At 35.4% G+C, this 21568-nt stretch overlaps 1 protein-coding gene across 6 annotated transcripts in view; it reads right to left on the bottom strand.

Annotated features, from left to right (window-relative positions):
* Positions 1–21568, bottom strand: part of RTTN (rotatin) — a 79212-nt gene that overhangs the window by 11645 nt on the left and 45999 nt on the right. For 5 of the 6 annotated variants that reach the window (XM_064432456.1, XM_064432472.1, XM_064432464.1 and 2 more), the window contains 9 exons: positions 19275–19357; positions 13176–13284; positions 12287–12485; positions 11195–11285; positions 10061–10214; positions 9765–9902; positions 8709–8920; positions 4872–4977; positions 1487–1581 (listed from right to left, as the gene is read on the bottom strand). In XM_064432456.1, coding sequence (XP_064288526.1) covers positions 1487–1581; positions 4872–4977; positions 8709–8920; positions 9765–9902; positions 10061–10214; positions 11195–11285; positions 12287–12485; positions 13176–13284; positions 19275–19357 — 1187 coding nt within the window. The remainder of the gene's footprint in view (positions 1–1486; positions 1582–4871; positions 4978–8708; positions 8921–9764; positions 9903–10060; positions 10215–11194; positions 11286–12286; positions 12486–13175; positions 13285–19274; positions 19358–21568) is intronic. The other variant, XR_010368498.1, reaches the window with a different exon arrangement.

The following is a 21568-nucleotide window of genomic DNA, read 5'->3' as shown; positions in this document are numbered from 1 at the left end:
TCAAACTTGACGCAGAGGTTACTGCCTGTATTTTATTAATTCTGTTAGATGAAAGTGGCAGAAATCAAGCAGATTGCAACAAAGATCTTATGAAATGTTGTATGATGGCAAGACATAATTTATATCTAAATGTGGCGAAGAAGACTTGGGTTACATGAGAGTCTGGAAGAACTGGAAGGCAGGTTGAAAAAAAAGGCTAAAAATATAAAACTGAATGGAGAGAAGCTACTGGGAACGTAGGCAGTGGAAGGGCCACAAGTATGAGGTTAAAAAGACTCAAAACTGACAAGAAGTTAAAAAAACAGGGACAATTGAGTCTGATGACAAGAAACTGAGATGTCCAGACCAAGTTCGAAGGACGAGAGAGAAAAAAAAAACAAACCAAAAAACAAAGAAACAAACAAAAAAACAAACCAAAAAAACCTGAAAGCCAGATAAGAGGAATGTAAAACAGCTATGATTTACATGCACAAGCAGAATGGAACTAGTTTTGGGATGGGAGGGAGATTGACTGATACAAGAACAGACAAAACCAAAATAGCTAGCACTGGTTGAAAGACACTGACAAAAAACAACTTAAGAAAACAAAAAAATATTATTGTGGAAACAAGATGGAAAAAAAATTAGCTGGATTAGATAGGGCCATAAAGTCAAGACTGAAAGTCCAACTAAGTTTGAAAACAATACTCTGATATTGCTATAAGATAAATATCATAAATTACAAGCACAACAGATTACAAAAGGATGAGATGTGTATGTGAATGGATGTCTGAAAATGAATTTTGCACTCTCAATCAGCCTGCTATTTCCTGCTTTCAGCCAGGATGGATTAGCTGCTAATTCTGATAACTAAAAGTGGGAAGGCCAAATCCTCCAATTAATGAAAAGACATGAGACAAAACCAGTAATTCAGATGCTGATCATGTTGTACTTCACATGTAGACTACTGAGTTTAGGCAAACAGAAGTTTGGAGCTCTGGAAAGAAAAGTTAGTGGACAAAAGAAGGATTCCTGAAAAGAGATTGTGCCTCACAGAAAGAAATGGGCCCAAGAAGAAGAATGTGAAGATCCTGGTTGGAGGAACAATCTGGCAAACAGGAGAAGATCCTGAGGACCAGAGAGAGGCATGGAAAAAAACGACCAGGACATGCCCAGGGGCTTTGTCCAATGAACAGCCAAGACTGGGCAGCTGCAAAGTATCAACTGAGGTGATTTTCTGCCTGACATTACTGAAGTAGCAGTCATCTCTGTGTTAGAAAAGGTAGTTGAGACCTAGTGAGACCTCTAGGTGGAAGAGCCTGTGAGATAATTAAGTTGGTAAAAGTTCTAAAATCATTGAATCCTACAGAAGCTCCAGTATCTGGATCCACTACAAGCTGTCATTTACGTGGTCTCATCTGTGACACATACAAGCAGTATCTGCCTCAAGAAAACAAACAAACAAAAGCTGGGAAGTGCCTTATCCTATCAAGGTTCTTATAGCTACCTTTTTTCTCTGTGCTTTCCCAGGCTTTAGGGAATCCAAATTCAGCTGTGCGTGAATGTGCTTCATGTTTTCTATACAGCTGTCTATCAGGTCAGCTGGAAGACAAAAACCAGTAACATTTATAATTACATTCAAAATCAAAAATGTTTTATTAAAAACCAAAGTATCTTTCTGGCAATGATCTTGTTATCAGGAAGTAGCAAACGGTTTCTGAGATGAAGCTCATCTAGTTGAATGCTCTCAAGAAGCAAGAATATATTTGACTTCGCTTGCAACAAAGTCCCATCAGAGGAATGCCCAAAGGAATGACTGGTAAGATTGAGAGGAGAAGATGATTTGGGTGGAGAGGATAATAACTCATAACTCTTCAGGGTATCTTCAACAATGCTCCTTAGAAGTGTGAAACTTCAAGAGATTAGGACATGCATTTATTTCACCCAACCTTTCCCTAACCACAGCAGATTTGCTGCATCTGTGGTGAGATGAAGGAAAGCAACTGTTCAGCTGACTTAAAGGGCAAAATGTTGAGTTAGGCTCTTTTCTTTGAATCTAGTCTTTAAGTCACTATAAGACAATGGAGTGACTATGTAAGTGGAGAAGTGGAGAAGGTAAGAGCTACAGATATCATCTGTCTGGACTTCTGTAAGGATTTTGACACGGTCCTTTACAACATCCTTCCAAACTGGAGAGTTACGTTATGGACAGGTGGACTGGATAGTGGAGGAGGAACTGGTTAGATGGTCACACCTAGAGGGAGCAGTCAATGGATCAATGTCCAGATGGAGAGTGGTGACAAGTGGTATCTCTCAGGGATCCATATTGGGACCAATACTGATTAATGTCTTCATCAATACCATAGTGGGATTGAGTGCACCTGCAGTAAATTTGCAGGTGACACCAAACTGAGTGCAATTGACACACCTGAGATCTCAGACACCACCCAGAGGGACCTGGACAAGCTTAAGGTCCAGATGGACCTCACAATGTTCAACAAGGTCATGTGCAAGGTGCTGCACTTGGGTTGGGACAATCCCAAGTATCAATACAAATTGGGGGATAAAAGGATTGAGAACAGCCCTGCCAAGATGTAATTAGGGCACTGGTGAATGAAAGTTGGACATGGCCAGGCAATGTGACCTCACAGTCTAGAAGGCCAAGTAAATCATGGATTGCATTCAAAGCATCATGGCCAGCAGGGCAAAGGGAGGAGATTCTGCCCCTCTGCTCTGCTCTGGTGAAACCCCACCTGGAACTGCATCCAGCTCTGGGGTCCCCAGCAGAGAAAACCTGTTGGATCGGGTCCAGTGGCAGATCACAATAAATGATCTAATACATATATGAGGACAGGCTGAGAGAGTTGGGATTGTTCAGCCTGGAGAAGAGAATGCTGATGAAAGACCTGGTTGCGGCCTTCCACTTAAAAGAAAAAGCTTGAGAAAGATGGGGACAAACATTTTAGCAAGGCCTGTTTTAAGGAACTAAAAGAGGAAAATCTTGGACTAGATATAAGGAAGACATTTTTTACAATGAGGATGGTGAAACACTGGAACAGGTTGTCCAGAGAGGTGGTGGATGCCCTACCCCTGGAAACAGGTTGGATAGGGCTCTGACTAACCTGATAAAGTTGAAGCTATCCCTGATTACTGCAGGGGGGTTGACCTAGATGGTCTTTAAAGGCCCTTTCCAATGCATTCTATGATTCCATGATAATGGGATAATTCAATTTGGAAGAGACAGCCTCCAGAGGTCATATACCCAACCTTCTCCTCAAAGCAGAGCAAGCTCTAAGCAGGCAAGGTTTGCCTGCAGCTTTATCCTGCTGGGTCTTAAAAATGTCCAAAGACAGACAGCACACTATGTCTAGCACTGCTTTACTCCCTTCAAAGGGCAAATGTTTATTTACAGGATGTTTGACTATCATGTTTCACTTTATGCCCATTCTTTCCATCCTCCTATACCATGCATTGCCATAAGAAACTCATCTCCAACTTCTTCAAAATCTCTTAGGTCCTCCCAAAACCTTCTTTTCTCCAGGCTGAACATAAGTCAGCTCCCTCAGCTTCTTCTCTAATGACAAGTGAACACAACCACCCTGATGGCCCATCTGGGGCCGCTGCTCCAGTTTGTTGACATTTGCTGTACTGGGTCAAAACTGGATGTGCTATGAGAGATTTAATCACAAGTGGAAAGTAGAGGAAAGAAACTTTTCCCCTTGATCTAATGGCTGTGTTCCTGTTAATAATACAGCCCAGGATGCTATTAGTCTTCTCACATTCAGCTTGCTCCCTACCAGCTCCTTTTTTGAGCTTTCCAGTCAGCCTCTATCTCTGTAAGGGCTTGTATCTTTTGAGGTGCAGGACTTTGCATTTTTAACTTAAAGTATCCCTTAAGAGCTCAACAGGTGATACTAGACCTACATGTATCTTTAGAACACTGCTTTGAGCCCCAGAAGCTGTCGTCTTCTTTTCTAAGGTCTGTGTTGCACAACAGCAAGGATGACTTGACGGCTGCTGTAGCACAGAATGATGCACTTCCTGCAGTGGAAGTGCCTTCACAGGAAGCTGGAACTTAGATGATCTAGTAAGTGATTGACAGAAGAACCTGAGTGAAGTAAGGGCTGAGTACAGAACCAATACCCTGGGAAAAAGCAGAAAGCATAAGACCTGAAGTTGAGTTTTCTACCACTATAGGGATCAGACACTGAGCAGATCTGTCTAAGCTATCAATGTCAGTGTAGGGTAGGTTTACAGAGAGTGGGAAAAACAGAGATGAAAGTTATAGGAAAGCACCCAAGACAAAGTACAATTGGCCAGATCAAAAGGTGTAAAACGCATGATGCATGAAAATTGCAAATTCTAAATTCTCCCATATTCTAGAGGGCACAAGAAGCCTGGGATTAGAAGCTGGTTTACTACTGTGACAGGAAGAAAGTCCTACTTAAACTGTAAAATGGGACCAAATAACCAGGGAAGAACAAAGCTAAGAAAAAGAAGTCTCCTCTTGTTCCAGGTACAGCCACAACTGAAAACACAGGCCATACTTTCACTTACCAAAGTACTGGAGGATACTGCCAGTGAAAAATCTCCAGTTTCTAATGCATGAATATGCCATTAGTGGTAAAAGCTAACAAGTCTCTTCTTACTCCAACACAGACCTGTAACTTTACCACAGGGTTTTAAACTGGCTACAACATAATATTTCATCTGCAGCTGAAAACTTTAATTATTGGTAAGATTTCTTAGTGAAAATCTGGTTAAACCCCTGCCATTAAAACCTAGGTCTTCTGCTTTGAAAAAAAAAAAATATTACAGTCTCAAGGTAGTATGTAAAACACCTGCAAGCATTTGATTCATATATAATTTAACATACATTTTTAAATGCTCACCTTCCAAAGCACATTTCTGGGCATTTTTACTGACAGCTAACAGAGACAACAGTGCATTTGTAGCAACTTCTTTCAGCACATCCTTTGAAGATTTTCTTTCACAGACCTACAAAAATGCAATTTCGTTACTGAAATTAAAAAGTGACCACACTAAAAGTAGTATTCATAGCTATAAATATATTGTCAGAGTCTATATTTTCATTTGGATGATTTATAACTCTATCCCTATATAGAGTTCTCCCTCTGTATATTCAGTTTATAGTCAGTCTGCATTGAAGTGTTCCAGGGTTTTTTGAAACTGATTTTTTTAAATTAAATCTTTCTTTTTTTTCCTCCTTAGCCCACTCCTCTTATTATTTTCTTAACATTCTACTTTTCTAAGCCTAGATTCTAAATCCTGGCATTCCATTACTTTTCTCATATTCAGGAATAGGCTTGGTATTGCAGACAACTCACTCATATGCCTTTAGTGTAATCTCACTTTCTTTCTACATGATGATGATGAGGAGATTAAATACAGTGAAATTCCTTCAAAAAAATCATTGAGAGTTATTTTAGACAGTCTTACTAACCAGTAAAAAATGATAGCTTGTCTTAGTGTTGTGAGGCCTTTGTGAGCATCACCACATTTCTAATAACCTAAGCATAATCTCTGTTTTCAAAGGAATATTTATTTGGAATCATATAACAAGATAGTTGAAAGACAAGGAGCACTCTGTGCTTCATATATTATCCACTACAGAATTTTGTCTATCTAGCAATTTTCCCTAAAACACCATGCCAGTTCTGACATCCAAGATAACAGAAAACACTATCCATTGCAATCAGAAAAATACAGGAAAACAAGAACAGTTGCTGGATCATAGTAAAGAGAAAAACATATTTTGAAGCTAGCCAAAAATACAACATCTTAACAAAATCTTAGTGTTTTAGACAGAAATCTCATAAGTACCTATCCATATGATCTCATAGACTTTAATTCTACATACATCATGTATTAATGGACTAACAATTTTTTCAAATTTTCATATTCAATAAAATATCAATGTATGCTCTTAGGTCATCATTTATTGAAGTGTTCACTGCAACCAAGGGTGAGAAAGCCAAAGAATGAAGAATAGAAAGTTAATAACCAGAAAAATCCCAACACCTCATTGATAAGAACAACTGACACCAAATCAAAGCACCGAAGCGTGGATTGGGTTCTGTGTTTATAACCAACAAAAAAGAGCTTTACATTTGGACTACAACTGTTTTTATTAGATCTGGTGTGAAATCTTAAATCTAACAGCAACACAAGAATGTTTGAAGTAACTTCACTGTTTTTCTGTTCTGATGGGTGATGGTTTCTTTTCAAATTAAAAAATTTAGATGTTTGAGTACTTAAAAGCTTAAAAGCTAAAACTAATTAACACAAGCCTGGAAAGAAAAAATTGTTGAATTCCAGTAATCCTGCATAGCCTAATATGTAGGATCCAAAGACTTTTGCCCTATTAAATTGCTAAATGTTTTTACTTTTTCTTAGTATTCATTAATACTTTACTAATACAAAACACGTTTGCCTATCAACCTCTGGGGTATTTTCCTGTAAGTATTATGTGGTAGAGTAGAACTGATCCAGTAATTAAGGTGAGGTGTCTTGTAACTTTTTCAAAAGTTTTAATCTCATCTTATTATTTTCTACATTTTATCTTGAACACTAGCAAAATTGTGTTCTTTCTTGAAGCATGCTCTTCTATGCATTTTTTCTTACTCTGCCATCAAGAACTGCAGTTCATAATAAAAAAAGAAAATTTATGTCAAGCATAGGGAGCACAAGTAATTAAGAATTAATTAATGATTAACTACCAGTTGAATGGAAAAAATAACTCTAGAAATTTATAATGCCTTGTGCCAAAAGATGCTATAGTTTTCAACTATAATAAAATCATTAAAATGAGAATGGATACTGAATTATTTTTTTTTAATTTTGTTGCATATTAAATTTAAGATGTCCCATAAATCCACAGCAGATCTGGCTATGTTAGTCTTCACCTACTGTAAATTAGTTGCAGGGGAGATCACAGTCTTGCTATTATACTGTAAGCTTTATATCTAGGAAAAAAATGTTAGGGCTAAAATTTGAGAGTTTATGTATAGATTATGATTTCCTTAATTTTATTTCTGATCTTAAGCACATGTACACAAGGACTAACATTTACATACACAAAACCAAAGCCTTTCAAAGTCAGCATGTGCACTTACTAGATTTCTTATATGTGATAATGAATTCCAAGTTGAGACCTGGTCTACTAATATTCACACCTGTACACTGGGTACTAAATTAGCACTTGCCACTGCATACATCAGGTACTCTGTAGATTGTATGTATTTAGGATGATTAATTGAGATGACTGTTTGTAAAGTCTCTCATCCCTTTCTATGTTAGCCAATTATTTGCTTGACTGCTTCTCTTTAAAAGTGCTTCTCCTGAAGAAAGTCCAAAATCTTTTGTGTTGTTTTTTCATTTTTAATGGTGGTTTTGTTTAGGTGTTTGTTGTTTCAATAGGTTACTTTACATCCTATGGGCTCATTCCATTGTCCTCTCAATGACCACTGTAAGGGGGTGTAAATAAACACATGTACTTTGATCTAAGAAACTGAAGCTGTTTCTTTCCTAATTCTGGAATCCTTTTGGGAGATCATAGCAGCCCTGTAAGGATGTAAAGAGCATAGGCTAACTTTTGAACTCTTTCATGAACAAAATGCAATCTCTGTCTTCATCTCCGAACAGTGAAAAAGCATGTTAAAAGCTGATGTCTCTTACAATACACAAACTATGTCTAATGTCCTTTCATTGACCTGGCTGCATTTCATTCTTCATTGTATCAACTTTTTCTGCTCTAAGCATAGGAATTGTCCCCTTTTTGCTGGCACAGATTGATAAGCAGTTATGCACACTTGTATGAAAACAGAGGAATGTTACAACATGTCTTCATCAGACATACTGTCATGCATACTTTTTGTGCCAGAGCCAAGGAGTTTTGTTTCAGGCACATATGCAAGCATTAATACAAAAACCCAACAGGATATTTAGCAAACTATGGGATTTGAACAAAGTACCCCCGTTTTGCTTGAGTCCCTGAAAATCATGTCCTCACAGGAAAACACTGTGCCCTGAAATTATCTGAAATTAGTTGCCAAAGACAGAGAATTTTGGTTATGTGGCTTATAGAGTGAAAGACCCTATTGGGAAGTTTTTCCTCCATGAAAGACAGCAGGTTCTCAGTGGACAGAATACCATGCCCCAATAGATACAACAGAGCCACAGTGTTGCAACAGAGCAGCAAAGGAGCAAAAAGTTTGCGACAGATACCAGGACAAGTCTTGGTAGGAGTAAGGTTATTCTACAAGAATTGAACATCCATAGGAAGAGAGGAGATGAATACTAAGAGAGCATTTTTTTGGTCACACCATCCAATATATGACCAATAAACATCAAAAAAATATGCTTTACATAGCAAAATAGTACTAAGATACTTATTAAAACATAGTTGTAAGACAATGACTTTAGAACAACAGAAATCATAAGTGACATTTATATAATGTGCATCATTCAGAAAAAAAAACCCTACACTTCTAATCACAGTTCACTATGATTGTTACAGTGACAAACTGCACATAAAGAATATGGATAAAAGAACTAATTTGGAGGGAAAACAAGTAAGACACAAATTTCACATATAATTTGCTTACTTCTATCAACCTGTAAATAAGGGAAGGATTAAATACAAAGGAAGTAAAAGAATCAAAAACGCAAAAACATATCCTGCAATCCCATTGTCAAATTTTAAATACCTGAATAATTAAAGCAGTAAGTTGAGTTACTGGTGCCTGGCATTCTTCAGTGTGATCCAGAAGAAAGCTAAGAGTTGGATTTTGACATACACCGTGTTTATCCTGGAGCTGTTTTCTTCCTTCCTCATTCAAAAGGATAGAGAGGAACTGCAAGCTAGCCACATATAGAGCAGGATATGTGGTAGACAGATGAATACAATCAGAAATGGTATCTAAAAGGTTAAACAAAAAAATTAAAATTTTTACATCCCATTATGAATAAAGCTCAAGTATACTTTACAACACGGAAAGACTCAGCAAAGAAAGCACATGAATCCAGAAGCAGTTATACTGTGCACTGTTTAAGGCATTCTACAAATTCTATGCATCTTATAAGTTTTGAAAATAATCTAAGAAAGAAAAGTTTGAGTCTTATAATGGTTGAATGAATCAGTTGCTCTGCATTCATTTCACTATAAAACAAAAAAGCAATCTCCATTTTGCTCAAATCATTCATTTGTCCAGTAATTTTTTGAACTCTCCTCGTTTTATCAACAGCTTACACCATAAAACCAACAGTATGCATTAGCTGCTTTATTTGCAATTGGATTTGAGTTCAGTAGATCTCTTAACAGGCACAAGCTTGTCTGGACTGTGTTCATACTTCAGTATTGAAGCACATCACCAAATCTTACCTAACTACACAAGAAACTAATGCAAGAATAATTAAAATACAAAAAACATACTCCTGTATAATAATCTTGGATTTCTCTATCTCTCATCTCCTCTCAAAATTTTGATTTCCTTTTATGCAAGATATTTAAAAAGAGAGAAGGGGAAAAAAATGAAGTGCTAATGGATCATTTAACAAATGCCACATTTGGTTAAGGTTTACAACTAAAATTATTCATCCATACAAGTGAAGAAAACAAAGCAAGTCAGTCAAGCTCTGGACACATTGGTTTTCATTGTGGATATCTCATTAGTAATTACTTAATAGCATCTAAAGAGCAATGACTCTTTTCTATTTCTTTATTAGTTGCTAGGTAAAAAAACCCATGCTGGAATAGTCATTACCAATTACTGCTGTACAGTGATTTGCAAGGGCTGCTGTCACAGATGGAAAAGATATCTGGCCACTTTTCCACAGTAATGTAGCTAGAAGGCTGAAAGAGTCTACCCATGTTTCATGAAGTACAGATGTCAACTCGGCATCTGCAAAGATAACACAGAAAAAAAAAAATCAAACCACTTACAAATGTGCACAAACCTGGAAAGGTGAGCCTGACCACACCTATCCATTTACCTCAAGGTGGTACCAAAATGAAGACCTGTCTCTGTTTGGTTATAAAGGAAACAAAGTACTTCATTACCTAAGCTATCTTTGGGACGTATGGTGAGAATCCTGAAGGTATTTCCCAAGAGAGGTTTCAGCAGTTCATCCTGGCTTACAAGCTGAGAGTCCACCAATAAACATGATTTTAGAAGGCTGCACACAGATGACAAGTACTGAAGTAGTAACAAGACCTGTTAAATGTTTGTAGAAAGATATGAAATAAAGCCATATATTTACACGTTCCACATTATTGTAAGTTTACTCCCATTATGTTAACTGTTTCATAATGTTTTAATAGACACCATTTAAATAATAGAACATGAATTTAAAATGTTTCTCTTAATTTTTACTGTAGAAGATGAAACAGAATCCCTAGTCTGGAAACACATGTGTGCAATCAATTTTCTAGTAGCAAAGCAAAAGTTCCTTGTGAGAAAGTCATGAATCTTACTATATTTACAGCAACATACTCATTGCAAAGTCACAAAGAAAAACACAAAAATGGTCATTAATACCAAGGAATACAGGTGTCTTCCTAAAAACAGAAGCTAACAATTATTTATTTATTCTCATAAGTATTCTGCAGAAGCACATTTCTTTAATTAGAATAGTAATTTACTTTTAAGTAAATCTGAATGCAGAGCAGCAGAAGCTACGAAATGGCTGTGTCATGAAACAGCATATTCTATATCTTGTATTTACAGAGTTCAATTTGATAAAAAGGTAGTTCTATCAGCGGTAACCCTGTATGGTTTGCATACATCAAAATCAGCTGAGAACTATGTGTCTGCAGGATCAGAAGCAAAGCAAAGCAGCCAGGTTTGTTACAGAAAAGAAACATTCAATGTGTCAGTAACTATATCTGGCTCATACTTCAGTAACATACAAAAACTTCTATTACATCATTTCTTCAATGGCTGAATTTAAATTATACTTTTAAAAGACAATTCATTTTCAGTTTGGTCATTCCAATTATAGTCCTAACAAAGAAATTAAGTCTTCTACGTGAATAAAATGGTTTATTTTCACTTAAGCTTTGTCAAAAGCACAAAGATTCACATGAATATAGTGTATAACAGTGTGTCTGGACTATGTTAATGAAGATAAATTATACTAGCATAATTAAATTCAAAACTTGAAAAAATTAGGAAGTAACAAATGCTTCTCTAACCTGAGCTTTTACATGTTCTTTATGACATCGATGACCCAATGGAGCTTTCAGTTCCGAGATGCATCTTTCAACCAGATTAGCACTTACAAGACTAAAACAAAATATATTGGTTAGAAATATAGCTAAGTAATTAAACCTTCTATTAACTTAACATTCCATAGAAAAGAATAATAGAAATAAACCAAGTAGAAATAAAGTAAGAAGCACTTATTGCTAAACCCCACTAGTTTAAGGAAGTCTAGTGCAATGGCAATTCTAGCAGCAGTATGTTGTTTCAAAATAGCTAGACTAATATAAATTCCAATAGCTGCTACTGCACTGGCAAAAATCAATTTTTTCTATTTGATTTCTTATTTTCTTTCCCCTAGAAGAATAAACAGCTCTGCAATAATATAAGCTGTATTCACACCAGGGTTGTTGGGATTTTATGTTTGTTTGTCTGTGTTTCGTTTTTTCCATTAATTGCACCATGAAGAGCAACTATAAATGCTCTTGAAAATTTTTACCACAAGATGAACTAATTTTTCATGCTACACTTCAGGACTTCCAAGCATTTTTTATAGACAAAAGAATTTTCTACAATGGAAATGGAAATATGGCACACAATCTGAAGACTTCTTTGAAGTGGTTCCTCCTTTCAAAAGGAAATAAAATACTGGGATCCATCATCCAAATTTGGCAAGTTTTATTTACTCTCTTTTAGTGTGAAAATCCTTGGCTCACCTTCAAAATACTTGATACAATTCAAAGAAGAAAAACATAAAATGAGCTGAAATGATCTGCAATTCCAAATACCTGACAAAACCCTAAAGCATCATGAGAGGAACACAGTAGTCTAAGACATACACCACAAATGAAAGCACCAATATGACTACCTATTCTGTGGGAAAAAAAAAAAAAAGTAATTCTGATTCATTTCTTCAATTGATGGTATTTTTTATTTAAAAAAATAAATTTTGAACACTTCAGGAACAAGAAGTGATCAATATGTTTAACAGTTCTAGTGAGAAACATGGGTAAATCTCATTCGAAGATTTTTTAAACATCTATTGCTACACCTTGTTTGTAGTTCAACAGTTATTGATCTCATACCTGCTGAGTGTTGTTAGCAAATGTGTTTGTTGAAGGGCAATTCCAGTATCTTTTGGCATGACAACCAGCAGATTGTGCAGAAGGCTGCAAACAGCTGACAAAAGGGCAGGTGTGACTACAGCACGCTGTTTAGACAGAGCAGCAGACATGGGAGAATCATGTTGACTTGGAGATTCTGTTATGGTTGTATCACTTTGACCTAGAGTGTGTTGAATTAAAAAAAATCCAAAACAACCAAAAGATTAAATTACATCAGTTACATAAATCAAGTTTATTTGTATTTTTCACAAAACATCCAAGTCCTCGCTATATTTAAATTGTATATTCAGGAACGAAGGGGAAAAAAATCAAATCAGATACAGGAAATAGTTCCCAAATAAAATGCTCCCTCTACCAGGCATTAAATGGAGATAACTAGCAAATTTGGAAAGACACAAATTACCAGTCCTTTATTTAAAAGAAAAATATTTTTATTTGAACACAGCTCTCTCTACATACATGATTATAAATATGTTTTACATTGTATTAGTTTTTATCTTTCTACATATAAAGAGAATTATATACACATATTTGTGTATGTGTGTGCATACACACTCCTATGTATGTATATGACAGCTCTACCACGACTGATGTGTTGAAAGCATGACTAGATGCCAGGAAGAGAACCTAACTCCTGAGTTATATTTCAAGCAGTACCATTTTCACTTGCTTCTGTCAAATTTCATATTAAAAGAAGTGTTTAATATTTGTCTTCTAAAGCAACTACTAGAAGCATCAACTGCTCCAGCAACATGCAAGCTGTACAATGTAGAGCATGGACAAACACTGAAATGTGAACAGGTGAATACAATGTATTTAGCATCAGGTACAGGACTCAAGCTTGAGTTACCTTGTGCCGTAAGCCGATCAACCACAGTTTCCGGAATAAAACTGGCTGAACTTGGAACTGCTGCCTGGAGCTCAGTAACACTCCCCAGTGATGGTGATGCAGACAGAATCTAGAAAGCCATAAAAAGAGAAACTAGTTGATTCCAGCCTTTACAGACTAGTCTTTTCTTTATATTCTGCTTGAGAAGGGGGAACAACCCAACGTAATCAACAAAATCAAATACTATATAAATATTACTGTTCAAAATCAATTCAATTAGATTTCGTCCACTATGTGTGTATATATATGATAAAAAACCCAATAACTAACTATTAAAAGATGGGCAATATGACAGTCTGAAACATTTCAGTCAAAAACTGATCAATGCCCATGTTACTGGAAATTCCTTCTCTTCATCCTTCTTTTTCATCCATATAATTGACTCAACCTACATTTGGATAAAGATAGAAAGACATTACTGAAGCATTTAAACTCAAATTTTTCATGGACTATTTGCTCTACTGAGAACATCAGCACTTGTCCCTTTATACCAGAACACACTCAGATAAAAATATCACAAGTACATGTCATAGTCAAAGTTGATGTCCCCGAGTCTTTTGAACTCTGGGTACTTCTCTTAACCTTAATCCTGTGATAATTAAATGTATTCATTTCATAGTGAAGACATAAGATGTTTAAATGACATCAGATAACTTTACTGACATAATACCACACTCCTCCTACCCATTTTGCATTTACATTATGAATTTTGCGTGTTTTCAAAAGTTCCTAATGCTCTTGCTACTGTGTTTCAAACCACAAGCTTGAGATCAGAAGACCCAGAATCCATATCAATGATGTGCTTTTGTGACACAGCAAGACCTGTAACTTGTTTCAGAGCAGAGGACAAGTATCTATCATGTCAAGTCACTCCTTCATGTCTGGTTTCTATTTTCTAATATGGAAAAGTCACATCAGACATTTTTCTTCAAGAATGTCACTATACAAAGCAGAGAATATAGAATTTTGGAGAATCCAATGAAATCCCAGAGTTACAGCTTGAAGAAGGGTGTTATTAGAATTTTCCTCACAGTGAGCTTTCTAAGGAAGACTGAAATATCTCAAAGGTTTCCAACAGCTGGAATATATTTTTACCCAAGGAAATGTTAAAAGTGACTGTTAAAAGTAACAGACAAAAAGGGTGCAGGGAAGGAAATCACAGATCACTTTGTTCCCAGCTATTGTATCCTTGCAACCTCCACATTGTAACTTCCTTTTCTCCTGCATTTTCCTCTGGTCTCCCATTATTGTTCATCCTATAATCACGAGTCTTTATTCTTAAGCCTGCTCAGTTGTTGCTCAAGGAAAGTCAGAGGACTATTGTAACACATAAAACAAGCTACAGTAAGATCTGGGGGTGTGTCCAAAACACAGGGAGCACATAGAGCTCATAGAGTAGGCACACAGAATGTCCAAAATATAGAGCATATAGAGCACAGAGAGTCCAAAACACAGAGTTTAGATCACATAAACACTCGGACAACGCTTGGCTAAATCATTTGCTTGTTATCAAAATGCAGTACGAAGCTGTACTGAGTAATTGAAATTCAAAGCCTATTTTGACTGCACAAGTAAAAAGCATATTTGCCAATTTAAAAAAAGTTACTTGAAGTTCTGTGCTTGCTAATTCAAATAATTACTGAAATCCATTATTTATATTAAGCTAATCTATCATGACACATGGCAAATTCTGCATTTATGCAGCACTATATGTCAATTCCAAGCATTCTAATAGGTGAGAAAAACTGCAACACTTTTCCTTAAATAGTACAAACCCAAAATGTAATTTCTAAGAGTCCATATGGTTCTTCTGAAATAAGTAAAACCCTAAAAAGACTTTCACTACATTGACAGTCATCTTACAGATATTATTATAAATTATGCAACCTTTCACTTATTAGTAAAAAGTATCAGCTACCTCATACAATTGTAGTCCCTCTATCTTCTACAACTCTCTAAATACTTTGGAAAAGAAAATAAATAGTTCTCAGTTATGTTGAAAATAAATACATAAATAAAATCAGCAAAAGCTGGTTAGAGAAATATAATCTTCCTTAACTGATGGAACGTTTATCGATAATTGCATCATAGAGGGAAATCAGTTAAACCCCAAAATTTTCTGCTGTCATAACAGAAAACAAACAGTAACACACTGAAGTTGTTTCCACACTGTTCTGCCTTCAGGGGAAAAAAACCCAAGATATTACCACTTCTATAAATCACCTTTGATAAGGATGAACTGGAAGTCTGGCACACAGTATTTAGTAAAGGATATTTACTACTGCCACCATATTGTTCCTGGGAGCAATGAAGCATTGCGTTGCTTAACAGTGAAACTTTGGGAGGGAGTGTAATAGGGGGAAAGATTCTGCGTGTGTGGAGAGGGAGATGACAACTGCAGATTAGAACTAATTCAAAAGAATACAAAAATTGTCAGAGTGGAAACACAGGAGAAATGTGAGGGTTTTGCCATTTATCTACTAGATAGGAATAAAAGGTCTTTTCTTAACCTCTAGTACAAAAATCCCTCTGGCATTGCTTTAATAGGCTTGCAGTGATTAATTCTATTCAGTTCCCTTTTCAAAGGTTTAAATCACTTTACTGTATAGCACTCTGGTAACCACAGTTCCAGAAAATAAAGCACACATTTTTATAGAAAATAGCAAGAAGATTTCATAGGAAAGAATAGCCATGACTTAAAACTGTCTGGGAGATGTCTGTAGCTCTTTAGCCCACATCATTTTTAGCTCAAGTTTTTAAATAACTGCTCATTTTGCTAAGATTTCCTGGATGCAGAACAGCCCTAGCATATTTATGCAGTGTAAAGCAAGTCGGTATCTCCATGCAGATTAGTGATTTCTTATCATATCCACAAAACACAAACCAAACATGTTGGTTAAAACAAGAGTAAGGATTCGTCTTTTCAAATGATAACCTGAGTTAATGCTTAAACTATTTATTCTATAAAAGACCAAGATTATTAATCATCTCACAACTGGCCTTTCAGTTCACTGAAAAATAAAAATAAATTTGACAAAAATCTGTAATCCACTAGGATTGTAAAGACACAGAATACAGTGCACATGAATTAACAGAGGACAGACAATCCAGTTCTGCTGTCTTTTTCTATTACACCAAATCATTTATTTCATCCCCATACAACTATTCTTTACTCTTTAAAATGAACAAAATGTTACTTATGGTCTCTGCCCAATTTCTGATTATCTTTTTAATTTTCTCAATTTTTTTTCTGCAAATTTGAGGAAAATAATTGGGGATGGAGGAAAAACTATAAAGCCAAAAAGTAATTTAGTTGCAGTTTTCAGTTATGGTCATATGGCTCTATGTGAAATCAGCTCATGATAGCAGACAGCTCAAATAAAGTACTGGTTACATGAAATCTGGAAGCAGAGAAAACTAACAGAATGTTAGGAATAGAAATCAATATGGACCTATCTAGATCAATTTTTTTTTAATGCTACTAAAATATGAGAGAAGAGTTTTCAGTAGAAACAATTCTACTTGGTTTGATTGCTCATTCTCAAGTATTTGTGGGTGTTTTCATCAAATCTGCACCATGCACCTAAAACACATTTGTCCCTTCAGTGAGACCTGCAGATTCCTTTCCATCTGTGATGGGGAAAGCACGCCATCTCGTGGGCTTGGAATAACAGTATCTTCCCGGCACCATCAACATCCAACATTTAGCAATAAACTTCTACAAACTTTTTGTAATGCCTTCATAAATATATTTCCTTATTCATACATCAAAACGAAAATTGGACCAAACTGTGACCCAAAAATTTGAAGTTATGTAGGAATAAATTACAAATACCTGAGATTTCAGGACAAGTTTGAATTTTCAGAAGTATTTTCTAACTTCACTAGATACACACTTCAGAAAACTGTCCTCTGAAATACAGTTTGCAATTAGCCTCCATCAAAGTTATGCTCATCCACCTTTTTCTTCTAATTAATAGTGGTATTGGAACATCAGACCTCTACATCTTGTGGCTGAAAATTTTCAATATGACATGCCAGGACTAGCATTTTTTTACAGGTAAGAAACTTAGTTAACAAAAAAAGAAGTTTACAGCTGCTGAAAATATCCATGAAGGATAAATGGAAATTAAACTAACTTCCAGAAATGACAATCAAAGTCTTAGTGTGACATCTTCACAGGTGTCAGGGAAAGAATGAAAACTAAACAAAACACAAACTTCTATAAAACTCACATGGTTAGCTGTAAGAGCCTAATCTTAGCAAGTATGAAGTCTGATATGTGGAAGACTGGTATAAATTAGTGTAGCTTAGTATTACACTGTACTTTCCATTGTTAATTAGTAGTTGTGTATCTGGTGAATGGAATAGTAGAGCTAAGTCTTTGTGTTAAACTATGATGCCACTTTACATATATAATTAGCATACATTAACCTGATCTAGTAGATTCCACATTAGTTTTTTTCTTTTTTGTTAACTACTGAAGCTGAAGAAATTTAATGTTTTCTTCATAAAAACTCAAGGACAATTCTAAGTAGATTAGACACCAAGCCTTGATAAGAATTGCTGCAGTCGAATTTTGTCTTCAAGTAATGTGAACAAAACAAGATGAAATTTGGTCAACTTTCATTCCTCTAAGTAAGTGGCAATCAATTTATTCAGTAAAAAGTGATCTGGGAACAAGTGCTTTTAAAAAATACTAGATTCTTATGTAAATGTTTTTTTAAGGAGCAATCATGATTTCAGGTACTTCCTGGTTTACATGCACTTTAATTTATTTTAGTCTTGATCTTCAAATTTGAATATTTGTGTATAGAATAACCCTAAAAGGCTGGGGGTTGTTGTTCTTCATTAATGAAAATGAAATTAATTAATAAAATTTCTGAAAATGAGAAATCAGTTTACAACTAAAGTGCACTTTTTCCTCAATTATTAAAAACATGGAAGATAACATTATCAGTACTAGACAGCAATAAATTTATAACAGAGAATCAAAAGAACATGGAAATTGTACTTGTGTAATACTTTTTAGACAAAATACTGTTTTTTCTGGTTTTGTTTTTACCATGTTCCACAGGAAAATTGAGCATAGAATTTTTGTCAAGAAAAATATATAGGATCTTGTGATCTATCAGCATTTGTCATTTCCAGGCATGCATCTGTTTAAGAGAAAAGAAACTTCTAAACAATGATATTCTGGCTTCAGTAATAGATTAGATAGTTATTCATAAATGAAAATTTTTTAATATGAAACTAAAAAATAAATTTCAGTGCAACATGCCAGTTTTCTTGGATCTATACTGCAGTCTTTGAAAAATACATGATTTTTATCGGGTAACTAATGAATGTTATAAAAGTTTCCTCCACAGCCTGAACTGATACAGCAAATCTACTCTGGAACTGAAAGAATGTCTTTCAATTTCTCTTCTGCATTTGCCACCTTGAAAGATGGCACGTGTGTACAGCTTTTTATTGCCATTGTCAGAAACAAATATTTCAAGCAGCCACCCACTTTCTGTTTTCCATGTCTGCAAGCACTTGTGCCACTTGTAAATTCTACAAAAGCATTTTCAGAATCCAGAGTTTATTATGGCACAGAATACCCAATGTATTTATGTGGCTTTGATTGATCCAGTTCTGTAGCTGTGTTGTGTAAACACAGGTTCACTCTGAAAAACAATTTGGATAAAAGCAACAGAAGTGACAACCAGAAATGGAGACAACTGCATTTTGTCAATAAAGCCAATTACAGAGTAATCTCTAGAGAATATGTCTTGTTGTGGGAAGCTACAGAATTCAGTACTGCCTTATGCACTTAGCTAGTCAAGACAAGCTACCTTACTTATTTTTGCTCAGGTTAAGAACCACAAAAGGGTTTTTTCAGCATATTAAAGCTACATTGGAGTAAATTTCAACTTAATTTCACAGCTAATTTCCGATTGATTTCAAGTTTTGAGTTTTGCTGGAGTTTTTTTTTATCAATTTTAAGAGTGATAATTTTCTTGAAAGCAGTTCACAAACAACTTTATATTTAAAATTAATAATTACTCTGCAAGTTACCATAGTTTCAGATGTTGAGTGAGAATGTGAAGATTTTCTCTGACTAGGTGGAGCCTTCCAAAGATTGAGAGAATCATCAAAATCTGTAAAGGAAAAAAAAATAAGAATCAAAATTACTCTAACAAGCCTTTTAAAGGACTGTTTTCAGTGAAAAAATAGACAACCACAGCTATTCTTCTGAAGATCTCAGAACACAAGTTTTCGCATATTATATCTATGAACTCTTACACATCAAATTCCTTGAATAAACAAAAATAAAAAATTTCCAGTGCAATATAAATAGTCTAGAAAAAACTACACTTCACTCAAACTGCAGTTGCATAGCCTTCAGTCATTTCAAATAGTTCAGATTTCATTTTAGTTAAAATGCAAGAGTACAAAAGTACTGAAGTACTAGACTACAGTCTTGAAGAACACACATAGTACACTGATCTCCTTGTCTTCAAAATATGGTTCCTTTTGAAACTATTTCTCTAAAAACGCAGATTTGAAGTTTGTCTTCAAAAAACTTCAAATTCGCATTTTTAGAGAAATAGTTTCAAAAGGACCCATATTCATAAACATAACAAAGGCAGAATTACTTTGTAAATCTGTTTTAGAGTAAAAAGTGCCAAAAAATGCTATAGCACAAGTCTGCCAGTAATACTTTTAAAGTTGTCATATATTTAGAAAAGAAAATAAAAAATAATGAAGTCAGACTACACAGTTTGTGAGTGCAAACCCCACAAAAGTAGATGTCCTATATGTATCGTCAGTAATTACTAAACTGAACTATCTTATTTGTAACATTACATTGCAGATGATTTTTATACATTCCTAAAATATTTATAAAAAGAAAGTAAGAAAACTACATAGGAAAAAACCCTACAAGGTTTAGGTCCTGTTCTTCCCTTTCTAAAGAAACAAAAATATTGTTTCTTATTCCTAAAATACTGTATTTTCTGGCTTTGCCTTGCAAAGACTGAATAAAATGTATCTCAATTGCTCACTGAAAAGTTGTACCATTCTACATTTCAAGTTACTCTTAGATACAATATTGCAGGAGCTAACAGAACTACCAAAAGGCACATATTAGAGGACCATGGGAGCAGTAAAATGTGTTGGATTGAAAAATTACACTCATAGATTAAAAAAATCAGACACTGAAGAAATTGAGGATTTTTATGACTGGAATTTTGTGTACTGGTGAAGTATTTCTCTCAGTTAGTTAATGAAGCATGCTTCTTTTCTTTGGGTCTGTTATAAAGTCATAACTTAGCCAGGGAAGTAACATTCCTCTTCTGTTCATGCCTCTGGGACAGGTTTATCAAATGCAGAATCCAGCAGGATGCCTGACCTGGAATGTGCAAAACAACTCAAACAATACTTTATTTTGCAAAGCTATAAGTGGTGAACTGAGAGGGGGTGTCATGCTGCTTTCAGTGTTGAATTATACTAAGCCAGCCTGACTCATCAACCCCAAAAGTAAAACATCCTGATAGAGTTGAAGGATACTACACCATGTCTGCCACTTCTTATGTAAAAATCCTAAGGCCCAGCTGGCCTGAGATATGTGACTGACAGTCAATCACTTTAAATTCTGGAAGTCCAGTCCCACTTACAAACAGCAGGTTTTTCTTGGAGCGTGTGTGGAGTTTCCTGCCTGGGGTAGGAATGTTGCTCACAGTCACTCCAGGCTGAGCAAAAGACATTTGCCAGGGTCATTGGTATGGGTAAGTAACATCAATCTCTACTTAATAATTGTTTCTTTTTTGCCAGCTTTAATACAGTTGCTTTAATATTATTCCTTTCATATAGTACACTATACTACACTAGCAGTTTTACCTTCTACACTGCGTAGTAAATAATTCTGATTATGATCTTTTCATCTAGTCATTTATCATAGTAAGTCATTAAATTTTATATTAATATATCTGGTTTGCCATCTTTAATCCCACAAGGTAAAGTCAGACAAAGGTTCAAACACATCTCTACAATTCCTTAGATTTAAGCAACTGAAAAAGTCTGGGTCCAGGATTGAATCCAGCTGCAGCCAGGCTCCTCTCATAGAGAGCAAGGGGGTCCTTCCTGCACCTTGTGACTCAGTAGGAGAACTTCTCTAAACAACTTAGTCTGAAGCTCCCTCTCCACCCATGACACAGACTTAAAAAGAACTATTTAAATCAGCGGCCTTAAAAGATGGAAATATAGAAACTTATGCCCACAAAAAAAAGGTAAGAAAAGAAAATTAAAATATAAACGTTAAATATTCCAAGGGAGTACATGCTAAAAATATACAAATAAATCCAATCTGA

Source organism: Passer domesticus, chromosome 1 (genome assembly GCF_036417665.1).
Source record: "Passer domesticus isolate bPasDom1 chromosome 1, bPasDom1.hap1, whole genome shotgun sequence".
Taxonomy (NCBI): domain Eukaryota; kingdom Metazoa; phylum Chordata; class Aves; order Passeriformes; family Passeridae; genus Passer; species Passer domesticus.
The sequence above is the reverse complement of the archived record's forward strand: the minus strand, read 5'-3'. Positions and strand labels throughout refer to the sequence as shown.